This window comes from Ustilago hordei, assembly GCF_900519145.1.
Source record: "Ustilago hordei strain Uho2 genome assembly, contig: UHO2_contig_03, whole genome shotgun sequence".
Taxonomy (NCBI): Eukaryota; Fungi; Basidiomycota; class Ustilaginomycetes; order Ustilaginales; family Ustilaginaceae; genus Ustilago; species Ustilago hordei.
This window is the reverse complement of record NW_024545288.1, coordinates 2,409,427-2,428,150: the sequence shown is the minus strand read 5'-3', so window position 1 is coordinate 2,428,150 and position 18,724 is coordinate 2,409,427. Positions and strand designations below refer to the sequence as shown.

Sequence of the window (18,724 nt, the reverse complement as noted above, 5' to 3'; positions counted from 1 at the left end):
GAGACATTGTGCTGTCGACTTCTACCCTCTCATCCACTCGATGAATTCGACTTTGTCCTCCCGTCAGCTGCAAAGACGATCCTATCGCACCTACATGGCCCTGGACATTATGGTATCACATATGCCCTCTCCTCCCTACTTCCACCTCTGATCGCTTATACGTGATCGTAGTGGCCTCCGGCCATTGCAACGTCACCCTATGGTCAAAGCGTGTCAACGGTCGGAAAATGATTTGGTATAGAGTAGGGCATTTACGCGAGAGAATCAAAAAGGTTCCATTTCGGCCTAACCTTTTGGACCTCGCCGACGCGCTCGCCTAATTTTAGCTCAAACGGTGGGGATCAAGATTGGATCATCGGGAAGCAGACAAAGCTGTTACCCGTAGATGGTGTAACACTTCCCCTTGGGCGATATCGAATTACCGGAATCTGAAGACAGCTCTGCCAGAGTGGAGGCAAAAATGCACGAGCTTTTTTTCGGTTGCAGATGCGACGCGCCTGACGATCGTTACGACTGTCGTGTTGCCAAAAGGCTTCACTTAAGCCTGCAGATCAATCTATCGGCCTGATACACTTCCAACGTGGAGCCTTGTCAAGTGCCTGAAACCTAATCTTCTGTCCCCATCTAGCTTTGCGAGGCGTCGCCATCCATCTTCGCGAATCATCCCCTCCAGAACGTGCTTGTCGCGCGATTGTCACTTGATTAAGAACGTGATGATGAGAGCTGTAAGCAAATGTCAAAAGTGCTCGTGGAAGGAAGCGCAAGTTGACATCATAGCGTAGCGGGGACAGCTGCTTTCTTGTCGCTCTATGCAGGCTGCTGCAGTTCAAGCTCTTCATCTCTACCCTCAACAATCCAGACTACTCTTGTCCGGCGTTTTCTCACTCTACTGTAACTATTCCATCCGATCCGACTCCCGTCATCGTTAGTGCCAGCCTCTTCTCCTCTTGTAGCCACATCTCACCTTTCTCGAGCGTCAATCCATTTTGCGCGTCCATTGTCTGCCTGCCCATTTAGCCGAGCCCTGTCTCATCTAATCTTGGTCTCCCCTTCTCACCTATTCACCATTCACAGAATCACTTCTAAGCCCGCCTAGTCGTAGCATGTATGTTTTGTGTCTTGCACCGCATACAAGACATTTTGCAAGGGGAAAAAGCATGAGTCTCTATGAGCCTGAGCTTGAGCCAACGTGCAGCTCATGGAAGCGGAGCAGGATCCGCAGTTGCTTGTCGTTTACCGCATCCAGCACTCCACTCGAACGAATTCAGCTTTCCTTCTTGCCCAACCTTTCAGATGCTGTGGAATCGCATGTTCTCCTTGGTCCTTACTTCATCCCCTGCCCGCCTCTTCTGCTCTTGCTCCTCGGCTGTCGGACTTGTCTTTTAACTTATCCACTTCTCCTCCCTTCCTTCCAGCCTTCTCCCAAGCCCCACCGTAGTTCAGGAAACTTAAAGGGTTTGATTGCGTGAGACAGTTCTTCCACTCATCCGCGGCAATTTCAGTCTCTGGCCTACCGAAGTTGACTTGTTTGCCTGCCTGTGCTGGAGGCTTGATCCTTCATTTCCATCTGCTTCCGCTTTGCTGCTTCGCTGGTCACAGTCCACTTTCATCATATACCCATCCCTCAGAGCTCACCGGTCCTTGTCCCACTCATACCCTAACTTCCGGCCAGCCCTCTCCTTCCCATCCGGCTTTCGACTGCCACCACCATCCATTAGATTCATTTGTCCCCTTCAATTCACCTCGTCGGTCCCACTTGCAACCTCTCCATCAGCCGCCTCGACGTGGCCGTACCCTCCTACTTCTCCCCGGTCCTCCTCCATCGACGACTCCCGTTCGTATTGGCCTATTCGCATCTTCTCCTCTCCAATTTGCACACTGTTAGAAACACTGGTAGTAGAAGTCACCGATCGGATCCTATAGAAATGTCGAGTCTCTTTTCATCCATCCCGGCTCCGCAGGCGCTGCTTGCACCTCTCGCTCGCCCAACAGCTGCTATCGCTCGTTCTTCCATCCTCTCGCTCTTCTTCAAGCTCACTGTCGGCCAACTCGAGCTCCGTACCCAAGACGGCCAAGTTCACCGCTTCGGCGACCCCACACTCGTCAAGAGCAAGCAGCACAACCATGAGCCCTCTGTTGCTTCGAACAAGTCCAAATCTGTTGCTGCTGCCAGCGCTGAACTCGCCAACAACTCCGCCAAAGCTCCTCATGCTATCATCATTGTCAGGAACGAATCCTTCTGGACTCGCATGTTTTTCGGTGCCGATTTGGGTTTCGCCGAAGCCTACATGATTGGCGATGTTGACACACCCGATCTTGCTGCCTGTTTTGACCTGTTCATCCTCAACCGCGCTAGTTTGAGCAACTTGGAAAGCATCAGTTTTGCCAGCTCTCTCATCTCTTCCGCCCAGACCATCCTCAACAAGCGCTACGCCAACACCAAGGTCGGCAGTTTGCGCAACATTGGCGCTCACTACGATATCAGCAACACCATGTACAAGGCCTTCTTGAGCAAGGACATGACCTACTCGTGTGCCGTGTTCGATACTCTCGATGCCGACGTTTCTGGTCCCTTGCTTAACCAGCTCAACCAGAAGACTCGGGCGGCGTTGGGCACTGCGGCGAACGTCCATGTGAACGCTGGGGCTGCCAATGGCGTCTTTAAGCCTCTCGGGCTCACTGCTGATCCATCTGCTACTGCCTCGGCGAAGAGCAACTCGACCACAGTGGACAGGTCAGGCGATCTCCCCACACCTCCCTCGGAGACAGAAGGTGGAGCCACTGAATACGATGAGCTCGAAGAAGCGCAAAAGAACAAGTTACGGCTCATTATCAAGCTTGCCAACATCCGCCCTGGCGACCGTGTTCTCGAAATCGGTACCGGTTGGGGTTCGTTTGCCATGGAAGCAGTCCGTACGACCGGTTGCAAAGTCGACAGTGTCACTCTATCCGTCGAGCAGAAGGCACTTGCCGAGCAACGCATTGCCGCAGCAAAAATGGAATTCAAGATCAAAGTTCACCTTATGGACTATCGCGACTTCCCCGCTAGCTGGACCGACAGCTTCGACCGCGTTTGCTCGATCGAAATGCTCGAAGCTGTCGGAATCGAGTTCCTGCCCACCTACTTCAGCTGCGTCGACCGCGTGTTGAAGCGCAACGGCGGTGTCGCAGTCTTCCAGTGCATCACTATGCCTGAAAATCGTGCAGAGGCTTACTACAAGGGCGTCGATTTCATCAAGAAGTGGATCTTCCCTGGTGGTGTTCTTCCTTCCGTCACCTCGCTCGTCAACGGTGCCACCGACGGCTCCAACGGAAACCTCATCCTCGATACCCTCGTCAGCATCGGTCCTCACTACGCGAGGACTTTGCGAGAATGGAAGAATCGTTTCGAAGCCAATTTTGACAAAGTCATTAGGCCAGCTCTCCTTCGAGACCACAACGAGATCAGCAGATTGCCCGAAGCACAGAAGCAGAAGGAGGTCGAGGTCTTCCGCAGGAAATGGATCTACTATTTTGTTTACTGCGAGGTCGGTTTCACGCATCGTGTGATCAACGATCACATCCTTGCCTTCACCAGGGAAAACAATACCACACTTCCCGTTTGCTCTGGTTAATCGCCAAGCCCTTCCTTTCCTTTCACATTTGTCAAGTAGCTCATTGGCTTCTCCTGTAGAAAGACATCACAGTCCTAATATAGTAATCGTTAAGTAGAAAATGTACACATTAGGTGGATATTGATTAAAGGGCCGCGTGATGCAAGCTGTCTACCGAAGCTTGAAGGAGGAAGAAGGGGGTATTTTGGGGATTTTGACAAGTGAACACAAGTACAAAAATGAAGTGTGATACGGAAGGTAAGATGACGACCAAATCAGGCGGAGCTCGAGATTAGGACAATCGATGACAAGCTCGATCACGACAGGTAGGGTCTAGGCTGCGACGCAGGATGCGAACTGCCACCGAAAGTTCCTCGACCAATCTGACTCGGGTCCACCCTTGAACTTGCCATCTCTGCTTTGCTTGGTCGACCCCTTTTGTTCTTTTGGATCTCTGGAGACACACCAGCACCTACTGTCCTGGGTGGCAAGGGCGCCTTGTTCGGCTCCGGATGGCCAAGGTATTGCTCGGAGTGGCTGATCGGCATTCCTAGATGCGGTCTACGAGTGTTATAAGCAGGCTCGGCGGGCGACATGGCCGAATCTCGCATGTGCATCGGAGGTCCAGGTCGACGGAACTCTTCGTGCATGCCACCTGGCCCGGTGGACAGGGGAGTCGGTGCAATTGCGCCGCCTCGTGGTCCACTGGGTCCACCACTACTGCTGAAGGCACTCAGCCGACGACGCTCGCTGAAAGACATTCGAGGTTCGTTGGATTGTTGGCCTGCAGGAGGCTCGTAACGACCCTCTAGCAACTCATGCCGCTCGCCGAAATGTTGGTGTGGTCGCTGAGCTCGACCACCTTGTGGCTCACCTTGCCACGAGGTGGGCCTGCGAGCTGCTTCGGATGTGTGTGAAGACCGACGTTTGTGAGGCGGACGATCCCTGTATGTACTTTGAGGAGGGACGTCAGCTTCCCATCGGCCAGCACCAAAGACATTAGACGAGACGCTGGGACCTGAGCCCGGAGCAGCCGACCGTCCATCCCATGGATGAGGAGCCGGCATGCCCTGCTGCGCGAACTGCCTTGCTTCGTTTCGCGGTGGATGACGGGGAGACATGGGTCCAGCTCCAACAAAGTAGTCGCCTGAAGGTGCTCCACCAGCCAACTCGCTCTCCGACGAGGAAGGTCCGTGACGAGGTTGCCTGTCGAGGCTCGCTGGATCCCTCGCAGAAGCCGAGAACGGACGAGCCTTTGCAGCAGCCGGCTCAACACTTGCGCTTGCGAGGCCAGTAGCGCCCATGTGAGCTCCAACTGGCGACGTAGTCAGATCGGCAGGGTCTCGAGATAGCAGGTGTCGGATCCAGAGATCTTGATTCCGGATGCGGTCTTCCATCTCCTTGATGCGACCGAAGAGATCCTGATTCTGTAAGAAGAGCTCGCGCGTCTGCTCGGTGAGATCGTTGCGCACGGACGGCATGATGCTCGAGAGGATATCGTCGCGAAGATGGTTGCGTAGAATGTCAAAGAGACCTGGAGGAAGCACAGCAAGGCCATTGCGACCGACTTGAGCGATGTTGGACTTTTTCGATGACGCCGCTTCGTCTGCATCGGCCTTCTTCTTGCTGCCTTGCGGTGGGGCACTTGGAGCATCAGCATCGCCACCCGTCGCTGCATCGCCAGCGCCGGCGTCTTCGTCGTCGCTATCTTCGTCAGTCGATGAACGCGTCAGGCTACGTCGACTCGAGCTGTCTCGTCGGTGAGTGGATCGATCGTCGCCGGCATCCTCAGCCGCAGAAGCTTTGGCCGATCGTTGTGAGAGCTCGTGTGCGATGGATCTCGCCTTGGCTTGATGCTCGGGACCATAGACACCGTGGAAGATCTTGTGGTACTCGTCCATCAGAGGCTTCTTTGCCAACTTGACTGGCACTTGACGACGGGCACAGTACTCCTCCCAGTCGCTGTAGAGAGCTTCGACACTTTGTCGCATGTTTTCAGCTGTCATAGCCTCTGGGTGATGCTTATAGATCAAGTCGAGGAACGTGTCGATCTCGTCCATTGCCAGTACACGTTCAGATGGCCGGTTTGAATCTTCTGTTGGGTCTGGACGGTCAGCAGAGGGTGCTGAGACGCGCGTTCTTGGCGATGATGACCGGCTTCGAGCTTCTTTTGGATCCATATGACCAGAACGTGACCTTGCTGCAGGTGACGTCTCCGCGTCCGCCCGTTTGGATCTTTTGGGGCTCGGTGCACTAGGAACGGCTTTGGTGTCTTTGCGCTTGGACATGGCGAGGCGACGGTCCTGCAGTGGATTGCGGCTATCGAGCGAGGCATTCGAAGTTTCATCACTGAGTTCATCCTCCTCGGCGGATTCCTGGCCAACGGCACTGGTGTATCGCTGTGGAGGGGACTCCCATGGTCTTTTGATAGGTGTTCGAGGTGAGGATGGGCCGGCAGCAGCAAAGCGTTTCGATGCTGCGGAAGCAGGGCTGGTAGCAGAAGGAGTGTCGACGTTTGGAGACCATGTTTGGGAAGTCGAACGATGCTGGGAGTGAGCTTGCTGTTGTCGATCAGCCTCGCTAAAGGTTCTAGCGGGCATGTCCGACATAGCCAAGAAGGTACAGGACAAAGAGGCAGCCTGATTGCCCTTGCGAGCGTAGAGATATCTCTGCGGCTAAAGCTGAGTATGAGCGAGGAAGCGATGATGCATGTACGAAACCCGAGGAATGGACTGGAAGGCTTTGGTGGACTAATCCTCTTCGAAGACAGCGTTGAAGTGATGAGTTGGAGCAACAGAGTGCGACCTAAAGCAATGAAAAGTGGCCGTACGTCGAAACACAGGATCTGGTGAAGTAAAGCAAGGGCAGAGTACAGGCAATAAAGAAAGAGCGACCAACGGTTGAAAAGGGAGATGTCAGGGGGAAAGGATGGTTGAAAAGGGGGAAGGGACTAGGGAGGAGTGACCGAATGAAGAGAGGAGGGGGGGGAGCAGGGGAGCAGGGGAGCAGGGGAGCAGGGGAGCAGGGGAGCAGGGGACAGTGACGGGAGGATAGAGGAGCGCCCGCCAAGTTCTGAGCACGGTTCCGGCTTCTTATACAGAGAGTCGACGTGTGCCAAAGAAAGTTCTGCGTCGCAGCTTCTGCAGCCGTAAGCACGTAGCCTACCAAATGACGCTGGAGTGCGGCAATGATGCGGGCAGACAGTGCGGGCGTAAGAAGGCCGCTTCACCCACGGAAGTGGCGCTGCGCCGTAAGTATGGGCTGCGAAGGAGGGCGGGTGGATATGAAGTGACGCAAGACGACGCTTTAAGCAGCTGCAGAGGGGGAAAGGGCTCTGAGCTCGAAGTAAAGAGGTGGCGGCGCTTTCACCGCCGGCACAGTGGCTTTCAAGAATGAACGAAGAAGCTGTTGCTGAAGTTTCTTGACACCGAACGTTCAAGAAATGCACTGTGATGTCGAGACAATACTTCCCGTAGCTCTGCCGTAGGTCATATCCACTAATGAAGAGGGCGCAAGTAGACTGCCGATGCTGACTTGTCGCATGTAATTAATACCTCGTGGGATCAAGATGAAGGCTGTCCGGCGCCGAGCTGCAGATAGCGGGTGGCAGATCAAAGGTAGCTGCAGGCAGATGAGGTGCAAAAGTCTAGAGGCAGGTTTCAGACGGCGAGGAGGAGACTGGTTTCCGTAGGGCTGAGGAGTGGGTTGGCGGCACCCTTGCAGAGGCCAGACTGGGCGGGCAGAAAGCTTCGTAAGTGCTTAATGGGCTGGCACGCGTTCTTTCGAGGATGCAGGAGACAAGGTGGGATGGCGATATGACCGAAGCGCGCCCGCAGAAGTGGAGAGCAAGGGCGGTGCGGGTGCTGCAAGAGCTGTGAGAATGCCCAAGGACAGCCTATAAATGAACTCGAAAGGAGGGCTGGACTAGGCTGTGAAAGAGCAATCGACGTTAGATGTATGAAGTCGAGATTGAGGTTGCAAGAGCTGAGCGTGATCGATACAGTCAAGCTATACGAAGCGACCGGATAGCGCAAGTTGCATGTGCTCGAAGCTCCGCTTCGGGTTGGAGGAAGAAAAGAAGAGGGAGGCGGTGAAAGCAGGCGTGCCGAAAGGGTCCGATGGTTGACAAGTCGTAGTAGGAGAGGTGGAGAAGGGATTGGTGGTGGTGATGATGGTGATGGCGAGAGAGCAAGCGTTCTACTGGTGATCTTGGGAAGGGAAGTCGGAGGGCTGCAGACCTGAACACAGTGTCTGGCTCATTCCGAACAGGGGCTTGAGGAGTGCTTCTTGGTATGGCCGAATGTCGGGGTCAGTTCAGTGGACAAGGCGATTCGCTGCATGGCATGGCAATCTGAGCAGCTGAGCATCCAAAATGCAGACGGAAGCGACAGAAGCTCAAACCCGGGTGCTGTCAATGAACCTGCAAATAAGTGCGGACGAAGGCTGCAAAGCTAGTCGGCTAGAGAGGAGTAGAGATGGGGAGCAGAGGGAAAGGTGGAGCGGAAGGGCGTCGAAGCAAAGGAGCAGAGAAGGGGGATAGCGGAAGTCAGAGGTGAGCCAAACGGTCGGGTAGCATCCTGAGAGTACGAGGCAGGCAGAGGAGTAGAATCAGGAGCAGGTGGAGTAGCTACGTCAATCTTGAAGGAGAAAGACAAGGAGGACGCAATAGCGGCGTAGTATGTTGCACACATGCAGCGCTCGGAACACATAGCCAAGATTGAGGATAGCACTAAGCTATCACTTGGGTGGGACGTGGGATTACGCTGGGTGTGATGCTTCTGCTGCTAGAAGGCTATTGGCACGGCACACTGATTCCAGCTAACCAGGAAAAAGGCAAATAGTGAGCGGCACCGTCACAGCGGTGTGGACACCGAAAGAGATGAGGAAGAGCTAGTGAGCGAGTGTGCGAGTGTGCAGGCAGGCGGGAGGGGCGGCAAGGGACGTCCATTCATTCACTCATTCATTCATTCATTCTTCCACCAAGCAATCAAACAATCAATCCATCAATCAGACAAGGGACGTATGCACTGTACATCTTAAGCGAAGGTCCAAGAAACAAGGGTGTTGCAGATGAGCGGAAAGGGGGCGTTCAAGGTGGCATCAGAGCCGTCTAGGCAGAGTTACGGGACAACACCCAAAAATAAGGGTCGAGGCTGTCCTTTATGGTAAGATGGCACGCTGGTAACCGGCAAACACACACCTGCAGAAGAAAATATCCTGCGACTTGGGCTGCAGCTCACAGATGAGAAGACGCAATGCGAGATTGCGGCGAGTGTAGCTTGCGGCTTCGAGGATTGTGAGCTCCTGCGAATCGGCTTTCAACATGTTTTGCGAGGATTCCTGCTCACCCTGCTTGTTGGAAAACAGTCACTCGACGCAATTCACCCAAGGTCGCTCAGAAAGAGCTCACTCGACACATCTTACTGACTTGAGCCAGAACAGGCTCATTCAGCAGATTTCGGGTTTCGGGCGCGCGACCAATGTCACAAGTACCTCCAGGAGCAGATCTGGGTTGCTCAACGCCAGACGGTGGATCAGTACAATCACAAGCGCAAAGACATCCAGTTCAACGTCGGCGATCTAGTCTACATTAACCGCAAGAACTGGAAGACAAGGAGACCCACTCCCAAACTGGACACTAGGTTTGCAGGTCCATATCCAATCAAGGAACGAATTGGCAGGAGGGTGTATCACATCACTCTGCCTGCAAACCTCAAGAGTCCACGACGTCTTCCATGTCTCAATGCTCGAAGCAGCCAAGACAAGTTCGCTCTCACAGCGCTCCCTTTTACTAGCGGAGCCACCACTGCGAGATGAAGAGCTCAAGTTCAAAGTAGAAGCCATCGTTGGTAAGTGCACAGGCAACCATGAGCCCGAATACAAGGTGCTCTGTGTCAGCGGTCGCGCTCCTGAAACCCGAAATCTGCTGGTTGAGCTTGTTCCGGCTCAAGTCAGTAAGATGTGTCGAGTGAGCTCTTTCCCACCGACCTTTGGTGAATTGCGTCGAGTTTCCAATGGATTTCAGCTGACCATTGTGAACACTCCATTCAGAGGTAGTGCGGCACGTTCGCAGTCCCTGGATATTTGAGTTGATATGTGATATGACTATACTAGATGTGTGGTATGACTACGCCTATCTTAGCACGAGTGTTCGTGATATGTCAACAGTTGTATGATGGTACTGGTTGAGGTGCCAGGACGGCAGTGGAGGTGCTGCAACAGGCAGGGTGAGCAGGAATCCTCACAAAACATGTTGAAAGCCGATTCGCAGGAGCTCACAATCCTCGAAGCCGCAAGCTACACTCGCTGGTCAAAGTTGGAGTTGCGTCCACGTTGTTGTGCCCACTCGACGTCGAGATTGAGTGACTTAGACGAGATCAGGCTTCTACTCCACTGCAGCGGAACGGCTGATAGACGAGGTGCCAAGCAACTCGCTAGAGTGTTGTGGTCGAGCAAAGCGTGGGTAGCACCCGCAACATATGCATTGGCGAGTTCGAGTTTCTCAACCTCGCCAACTCATGAGCCAGCATATGCGCACACCCACACCCACACCCACACGCACACACATCACTTCTGCATGAACTGATACCAACAAGCGAAAAACCTTGTATGCGCTTGTTACAACAGGCGAGCCGCAGAGGCACTCAGACTTTCTTTTCCTCCTCTAACTCTGACTTCTTCAACTATGTTGTAATGATGAGAAGCGGACACCAGTTCACGAACAATCCATCATTACGGCAGCTTGCCGGTAGGCACTTGCATCTGCGAAAGTGTCAAGGATGTGTGGAAGGGCTCAAAAGAGGTTGAATAGCCGACGGCAGAACTGTCATCACCAACAATCACATCCGGTTAAAATCGACATCGAACTGTTCAGTGCGTTTGTGGCTGTCTTGCTCATTTGCAGCGGAAGTGACCTTACCTTACATCCCTGTGCGATAGCCTTTTAGCGAGAGGGGCTAGCCGCACATCCGCAAGGGGTATTGCCTCCGGCCAAAACTGCTAACGTTACCCGAATGTGACATCTCAGTGGAGTCACCACACACATACACACAACATACGAGCTAACAACAATCTCACAACGCCACAACCCTGTATTGCACCTAGGTGCGTGTAACATTGTTGTCATCTACCTCGGAACAATTGACATTGTTCTCATCTATACCTGTGTTCTCTGCTTCAACTTGACCAATCCAGCTCGCTATTGCTGCATCCGAAGCGACGAAACAAAAGATCGAGGTCGGAGTCCGGGCCTGGAACATCCGCCATCGTCCTTGGACCTGCAACTCTAAGCAAAGTCGTTGCATGGGCCGCCACTTTGTGGCTTGTCAGTCCAGCGATGCGCACCAAGGAGCAGCTCGGCCAGAGAAGTCTCTCGCTTGCAGTTCTGAAGCAGGCTTCCAAAAGTGAGTCTCGGGATCGAGATCATTCTTCCTTTTTGAGCTATAATCGGATGCCGTCTCTGCATTTAGAAGCCACGAGGTCTTCAGACTTGCTCGCAGCGATAGACTTATGATAAAGCTCAGCCACGCTGATAGAACAGTGAAGATGGCAACGCTTCTTACAGCCAAGACCTTGATCAACCCCCAAAGCAGCTGCTTGACCCCCTCTGAGCTTCGAAATTGTGTTTTCTTCTTTGGTCTCTGTTGAAAGATTTGACTCTTATCGACGATTATCGGGCGATGTCAATCCAAGCACAGTGTTCACGCTATTGAGCTAAACACTATACTATATTGACGTGAAGGAAGAACTTAGCGGTAGCCTTGGGCTCTCCGCTAAATGTCTATATACAGTAGTGGTACATGAGCGAGAGTAGGGAGCATTCCACCTAATGTCGAACTATGTCAACGAGCGGGACTCAGTTGTCCCCGATCCCTGCTACATCGGCTCCCCCTGAATATGCGATCAGATCTGCTTTCCCGATTGAATTCCAGATCGATTCTGCCCGATCCACCGTCATTTACCTTAGTTGAGGATTACAAAGCCCATTGCACTGTCTTGAGCTACAAGCAAGCTCTTGACACAGGCATATGACTTATCAAAAATGCTATTGTTTCTATTGATGGATGCCATGTATGTGAACATATATATACTTGATTGTCACCTTCAGTGCATGCTGGATTGTAATGAGCTACTTCTCATATCACCCCTGAGTTGTTGCCTCCTGAATGTTGTTGTGGCAACACTTATACATCCCACATGCATATTGTCTATATGCAGCTCCACTTTATCAATGTCTTGCTTGTGCTCCATGGACCCTGTGAATCCTGTTGGGATGCCAATGCATCTTCAACTCCCCCCTTTGACAGCATTGTCAACCCTATCAAATGGGCTAGCTGGGACATAGCTAATCCCTTTAAGGGTTTTGTGAGGATATCTGCAATGTTATCTGCTGTCCCAACAAAATTGATTGTGATCTCTCCCTCCTGAACATGATCTCTGACAAAATGGTACCTAGTGTCTATGTGCTTCAGCTTCCAATGCTTAGCAGGGTCTTTACTCACCTGAATGCATCCTTGGCTGTCTGTCCATAGTGTTGGATGAGGGGCTTCAACTTCCAGGTCCCTGAGGAGATATGAGAAGAAGAGAGCCTCTCTTGCTGTCTCCAAGGCAGCAATGAACTTGGCTTCTACCACTGACAATGCCACACACTTTTGAACATGTGATCTCCAGCTAACTGGGCACCCATATATGTATGTCACCACTCCTGATGTGCTTCTTCGTCCATTTATTGGGTCTGATGCCCAGTTTGCATCAGTGTATGTGACAATTTGCTGTCCTGAGTGTTTGTTTGACTTGTCCCCAAAAACTAGTTTGTACTCACTAGTTTGGTTAAGGTACTTCACCAAGTGGATGGCTGCTTTCCATGCATTATTTGTTGGGCTCAACATATATCTTGCCAGTGTTCCTACAGTGAATGATATGTCAGGTTGTGTGGTGTTAGATACCCATAAAAGCTGCCCTACCAGTTCTTGGTATCACTTCACCACTGATGGATTGCACTTGTCATCCCCCATAACACTTGTTAATCTCTGCATTGGTACCCAGGACTTCTGGTTGGTTGTCTGTAACCATCTGTTCACCATTGCTTTGATGTAGGCTGTCAAATCAAGTGACATTCTCTTCTGTGCCCTGTCTCAATTGATACTGATGCCTAGGAATTCCTTCACAGGTCCATTATCCTCTGTTCCCCATTTGGCCATTATTTCTGTCTTGGTGTGATTTACTTCCTCATGACTGGGTGATGCTATGAGCATGTCATCTATGTATGCCATAATGATAGTCATGCTTCTGCTAGTTCCTCTTGAGTATAGGCATGGCATGCTTGGCATGTAATGAAAACCTATTCTTCGCAGGTGTGAATCCAGCTCTATATTCCATTCTCAGCCTGATTGCTTTAGTCCATATAGTCCTTTCACCAGCTTTAGGGCCTTTCCAGGGGGAATCTTCATTCCAAGCAGCAGTTTTAAATAGACATCATGATGCAATGTTGAGTTCAGATATGCTTGTTTAACATCAATACAATCCACTTCCCAATCTTGCACAGTTGCTACAGCCAAGACTCCTCAAATTGATTGAATGGGTGCCACAGGGGCAAAAACCTCTGTATAGTCAATGCCTTCCCTTTGGGTGAAGCCTCATGCCACTAATCTTGCTTTAAACTTTGTGGGGATTAAGTTTGCATCCATCTTGTTCTTTAAGACCCAACATGTGTTGATGGTGTTCATATCCTGGGGGAGGTCAGCAATCTCCCATGTGCCCATAGCTTTAAGTCCATCCAGTTCTTTGTGCATTGCCTCCTCCCAGTGCTTCTTATCCTCTCCAGATAGTGCCTTGCTAACAGTTGGATCCAGGTTCTTTCTTTTGTTATCATCAATTGCTGTAAATCCAAAATGGGTACTATAGGCCCATGTTTTGGCATCAGTTCTGTATTCAATCATCTTTTCAACATCTTTGCTTGAGGTCTGTTCCTTGTCCATTTCATCAATTGTCTCCATATCTATGTATTCACTCAGTGGCTCCTCTTCTCTTTCATCAAAGAGGTTCTCATCTGTGTATCTTAAATCATTGAGTTCTCCTTCATTGGCTAATGCTGGTGGTGGCTGAGCACTCACTGGTTGCCACTCTGTTTTATTGGACCAGCATTTAGTCTCCATGAATCTAACTGAGTTACTCCAGAATATGTTTGGGCTGTAATCTGGGCTATAGAAATGCCATCCTCTCCTCTCCAGACTGTACCCCAGGAATATGGATGCTATGGCCCATTGGTCTAGCTTCTTATTGTCTCTTTTAGCTTTTGGGATGTTTACCCATGATAGACATCCAAACACATGTAAGAGCTTCATGAGCCACTTCAGTGACTTCCCAAACATAGCCTGATATGGGAACTTGCTGTCCACACTTGGGGTGAGATTCATTTTGAATGCTGCAGCCCAGATTGCATAAGGCCAGAATCTCTTCTGCAGCCTCCTCTGCATAAGCAGTGCTCACATCTTCTCACCCAGACTCCTGTTCATCCTCTCCACATGTCTGTTCTGTCTACTATCATAACCTACTGTCACCTGCCATTCTATACCTTTATCATGTGTCCATTCAAGGGTGTCATTGCTCCTCCATTCAGTACCTTGATCAGATTGTATCACTTTTAAGCTCTTTCCTGTCTGTGTCTCAAGGTATGATACTATTGTCTTGAGCTTTTGAAAAGCATGGCTCTTTCATATCAAAGGTTGCACATACACATACTTGCTGTGGTCATCAACCAGCACCAATGTGCACATGTGTTCTGTTGCATGTGATGAGTCAACTATCAAGTCAATGTGGATAAGATCAAGTGGAGAAATGGACCTCTCTCTACTACCTTGCCCCATCCAGGCTGCTGTACTTTTGGATCAGATGCATTGCTCACATGTCAAAGCAGCATTTGGGTTCAAGTTTACTGGGTTATTGCCCTTTAAATGGTTGATGATGGCTCTTGTCTTGTCTCAGCCTGGATGCCCTAGATGCTCATGCCATAGTTGTTGTTCAGATATCTCGATCTTGCTCTCAACCCACTCAAAATCTTCATCAACACCTTCAAATAGTGATGTTGATGTGATCATTGCATTTTCCTGCCATGTGTCACCTTGGAGCTCCAGAAGCCCTTGCTTGCAATTCTTGGCCATCTTGAGTAGCATGCTGTTTGCTAAATGTATCTGCCTGCTGGTTGAGTCTAGTGTCACTCATGCTCCTTCATCTGTCAGGGAATTAGTTGACAATAGATTGACATTGAGATGCTGAACATACAATACATTCTGGAGAAACACATCTCCATGGTTTGTTGATATGTTGGCATCTCCTATAGCTGTCACTTCTAGAACCTTGCTTCTGGCAGTGAATACATGCTTTTGGCAGGTTCTAGGACTAATGAGCATGCTATAGTTGTTGACCATGTGGTAGCTGGCCCCTGAGTCTAAGATCCAATGAAATGTTTCTTTCGAGTCTAGGGGCCTCTGCCAACTTGGTGTAAAGGAGCACCAGATTTCCTATTTGGACTTGGTGAGGGAAGAGTTTTCAGGTATGGTTACCAAGGCATCACACTGACTGATTCTATGTCCAGGTTGCTTACAGATCCAGCATCAGATCCTTCAGGGTCTAGCAGCAACCTTGGCACTGGTGCAGTCAGCATCCTTCTTGTCTTTCTCATCCTTTTCAGATGATTCATCCTGGTCATTGCTGCTGGTGACTCTGGTGCTGGCTTGGTGGGGATCAACCCTCTGAGAAGGGTTATTCTCAATCACCAACTGCCAGGTGGTTAAGGCAGTGGCAAGAGCACTGAAGGTGAGCTGGCTAACAGTGGCAACAGTCTCTTTATACATTGGGTGGCAAATAGTGCACTTCTGTAAGTTAGAGAACAGGGTGTCATCAGCAAATGGTTTTCCCAGTAGGCTGCTCTCCATCTGAATGGACCTGATTTCCTGGATGAGTTTTTGGGCATCAGAGTTGAACATCCTAAGCTCACCTAACTGAGCAATGAGTGCAATATGATGAGATGTGGCAGTGGCTTCATTGGTGAGTCCATTCTCAATCTTCTTCCAGACATGATGGAACATATGGTGCTCCCTGATGATGTCGAGGATCAAGTAATTGACATTGTATTCCCCAGTGGTATCAATAGTACTGCACAATGCATTTGTCAAGGCATCATCAAATGTGCAGTTCCACTTGGGATGTTTCTTGTCATACACTCCATCGAGGTGTTTCATGGCATGGGGGACACATCAGAGGAAAGACTTGATGTGGGCATTCCAACTGTAATAGTTGTGCAATGTAAGTTTAGGCACTGGCTCAAGTAGCTTTGCCAAGGTGCAAAAGTTGTATTGCTTGCCACCATTGTCAAGGTCTGAGTTGGAATCAGTTTCTTCATCAGCATCATCATCAATCACCTTGGTCTCTGTCTCATTGATGGCCTTGTTATTGGTGGCTCATGGTTGTGCAGCCTTACCCTTTCTACCTCCTTTGGCCCTGCTTGCAACAGCTTGAGTTTTGGTTTCTTCTACCATATTGTCAATGGGTCCCTTGGCTCAGTTGGTGGAGCCTCAGACTCTTAATCAGTTGAGGATTACAAAGCCCATTGCACTGTCTTGAGCTACAAGCAAGCTCTTGACACAGGCATATGACTTATCAAAAATGCTATTGTTTCTATTGATGGATGCCATGTATGTGAACATATATATACTTGATTGCCACCTTCAGTGCATGCTGGATTGTAATGAGCTACTTCTCATATCACCCCTGAGTTGTTGCCTCCTGAATGTTGTCATGGCAATGCTTATACATCCCACATGCATATCATCTATATGCAGCTCCACTTTATCAATGTCTTGCTTGTGCTCTGCGGACCCCGTGAATCCCGTTGGGATGCCGACGCATCTTCAACTACCTTCCTGCTGGATCGTTATCTTTAGCAGTCTCAGCTTGCGACGCCCAGGGCGAAAAAGCGCGTTCCAAGATTCATTTGAATTTGCGCACGGTGCAACTGCAACTGCGCAGCAGCAACACTCCACATTCGACTTTTTTGACACACGACGCCATCTGCTCAACTTCTTAATCTTCATTCGTCTTCTCGCCTCACACTTTACCTCTCATTGGCGCCTATCAACACTCCAGGACCGAATGAACACGAAGCCTGCCTCGTCACACCACAAAGATAGCTCAACTGAGTACGGTCCAGCAAGGTACTGTACAGACACAGCGTGGGGTAGCTGATACGAGAACGTCCCTCGGGACTGAATCAGAATCAAGGGCGTAGCCATGGCGTCCACGCTGGATTCGTTCACAGCACGGCTGCATGATATTGCAACACAACCAAATAATGCTCGACTGGTGGCATACGAGTCACTGATCTCGGATCTGTTGCAACAACCATCTAGCAAACTTAGCAGCAATGACTTGTTGCAAGCCACGTCGGCATATCTACGGCATGCGGTGTTTAGCGAACAGAACTCTACCGGCGGCGGTCTCGTCATCGGAAGGCAAGCTCTAACTGCTCTTGAGCACCATTCGGCTAGATTAGCAGAGGAGTACGAATTGCAAAAACGGGACAAGGACAGGATGCAAGATATTGAGGATGAGTCGATGCCATCCGTCGCTGACCGAGACACACGAAGACAGCTACTCGAGAATGCATTGGAACAGCTACAGCCGAGAACGCTCAGCTTCGAAGAGCAGGCGTCGAGCTTGCGTATGCAATTGGCTAGCTTGCTCGAGGCGGAGGAGGACTGGAAGGAAGCGGCACAGGTCTTGTTGGCGATCCCACTGGACTCGGGACACCGCAACGTTTCAGATCATTTCAAGCTCTCGATCTATGTTCGCATCGCTCGTTTACTACTGGAGGGCGATGATCCGGTGGCAGCAGACGTATACCTCAAACGTGCTAGCATGATCATCCACAACGTTCCCGGCGCTTTGCCTTCACACTACCAGCAACAGCAACAACAGCAACAACAACAACCACAGGTACAAGCATCGGGGTCTTCAACAGCAGCAGCTGATGGCGACGGTACAGACGGCATTGCCGCAACAGGCAGCGGCTCAGCGAGTGCAAGCTCAAGTGGGTCAAGACACAAGCTTGAGGAGCCTAAGGTATTGGGTCTGCAGTATCGACTCTCTCAAGCACGTGTCTACGACTCGCAGCGACGATTCGCAGAGGCAGCCATCCGATATCACGAGCTGAGCTACGTCGCTGAGATTGACGAGGACGACCGTGCAATGATGCTTTCGGCTGCTGTGACGGCGTCCATCCTGTCTCCGGCGGGACCTCAGCGAGCACGTACGCTGGCTACACTGATGCGCGACGAGCGCACGCCATCGCTGCCTCAGTACACGATTCTGTCCAAGGTATTCCTGGACCGAGTCATTCGTCCTGACCAGATTGCTAGCTTCGAAAAGCTGCTCTCGCCGCATCAGATCGCCAGGCTAGCACCATCTTGCGGACCCTCGGCAGCTGCTTCTTCAGCAACGTCTACAGCGGGAAGCACTTCAACCCGACATGCACCATCTACGGTGCTTGACAGGGCCATGATCGAGCACAATGTGCTGAGTGCATCGAGGCTGTACGATAACATCACGTTGGCCGGCCTGGGCGCGCTGGTGGACCTGAGCCCCGGAGGTGCAGAAGACATTGCGCGAAAGATGATCATGCAAGGACGGTTGAAAGGATGGATCGATCAGGTAGGTAATGCGGCGAATGCAAACGCAAGAGGAGGGGGCGTGCTGTTCTTTGTGGATCAGGATCGACGTGGAGAAGGCGAAACAACAGCAGGCGGATTGGAAGCCACCAAGGCTGGCGCGGATAGCAGCGGTGGTGATGGTAGCGGTACTGGTGGAGCAGGAGGAGAGGGTGGTGCTGGAAGCGCAGGAGGCGCAGCTGATATTGACACCAAGTGGACACGAAGATGGGATCAGCAGATTGCGCAAGTGACCGGTGCACTCGAGGAAGTTTGTCAGAGGATCAACAAGGTGGCTGGAAGCACTGCTGCAGTTGCCTAGGCCCAAGATAAGCATGCAAGTATCTCACACCGCAATTGATGACGTTGGCATTGACAGCCCTGCTGTTTCTGTATCCTTGTGCTTCACGGAGTGTAGCAAAACTCTGT

General features: G+C 51.1%; 5 protein-coding genes across 5 annotated transcripts; 2 read left to right on the top strand and 3 right to left on the bottom strand.

The window, feature by feature from the left end:
- Nucleotides 1–1,925: 1,925 nt before the first annotated feature.
- On the top strand, nt 1,926–3,614 carry UHO2_02317 (uncharacterized protein; the record flags this gene model as incomplete). Its single annotated transcript, XM_041559754.1, has 1 exon — nt 1,926–3,614. One exon carries the CDS (start codon nt 1,926–1,928, stop codon nt 3,612–3,614), a length of 1,689 nt encoding a protein of 562 aa, XP_041415688.1.
- A 296-nt stretch (nt 3,615–3,910) lies between these two features.
- On the bottom strand, nt 3,911–6,202 carry UHO2_02316 (uncharacterized protein; the record flags this gene model as incomplete). The annotated part of the gene is made up of 1 exon (XM_041559753.1): nt 3,911–6,202. One exon carries the CDS (start codon nt 6,200–6,202, stop codon nt 3,911–3,913), a length of 2,292 nt encoding a protein of 763 aa, XP_041415687.1.
- Nucleotides 6,203–13,228: 7,026 nt separating this feature from the next.
- UHO2_02315 (uncharacterized protein) lies at nt 13,229–14,008 on the bottom strand (the record flags this gene model as incomplete). Its single annotated transcript, XM_041559752.1, has 1 exon — nt 13,229–14,008. The coding sequence occupies one exon, from the start codon at nt 14,006–14,008 to the stop codon at nt 13,229–13,231; it is 780 nt and encodes a 259-aa protein (XP_041415686.1).
- A 1,206-nt stretch (nt 14,009–15,214) lies between these two features.
- UHO2_02314 (uncharacterized protein) lies at nt 15,215–16,129 on the bottom strand (the record flags this gene model as incomplete). The annotated part of the gene is made up of 2 exons (XM_041559751.1): nt 15,215–15,813; nt 16,072–16,129. The coding sequence occupies 2 exons, from the start codon at nt 16,127–16,129 to the stop codon at nt 15,215–15,217; spliced, it is 657 nt and encodes a 218-aa protein (XP_041415685.1).
- Nucleotides 16,130–16,880: 751 nt separating this feature from the next.
- On the top strand, nt 16,881–18,617 carry UHO2_02313 (uncharacterized protein; the record flags this gene model as incomplete). Its single annotated transcript, XM_041559750.1, has 1 exon — nt 16,881–18,617. The coding sequence occupies one exon, from the start codon at nt 16,881–16,883 to the stop codon at nt 18,615–18,617; it is 1,737 nt and encodes a 578-aa protein (XP_041415684.1).
- Between the last annotated feature and the right edge of the window lie 107 nt (nt 18,618–18,724).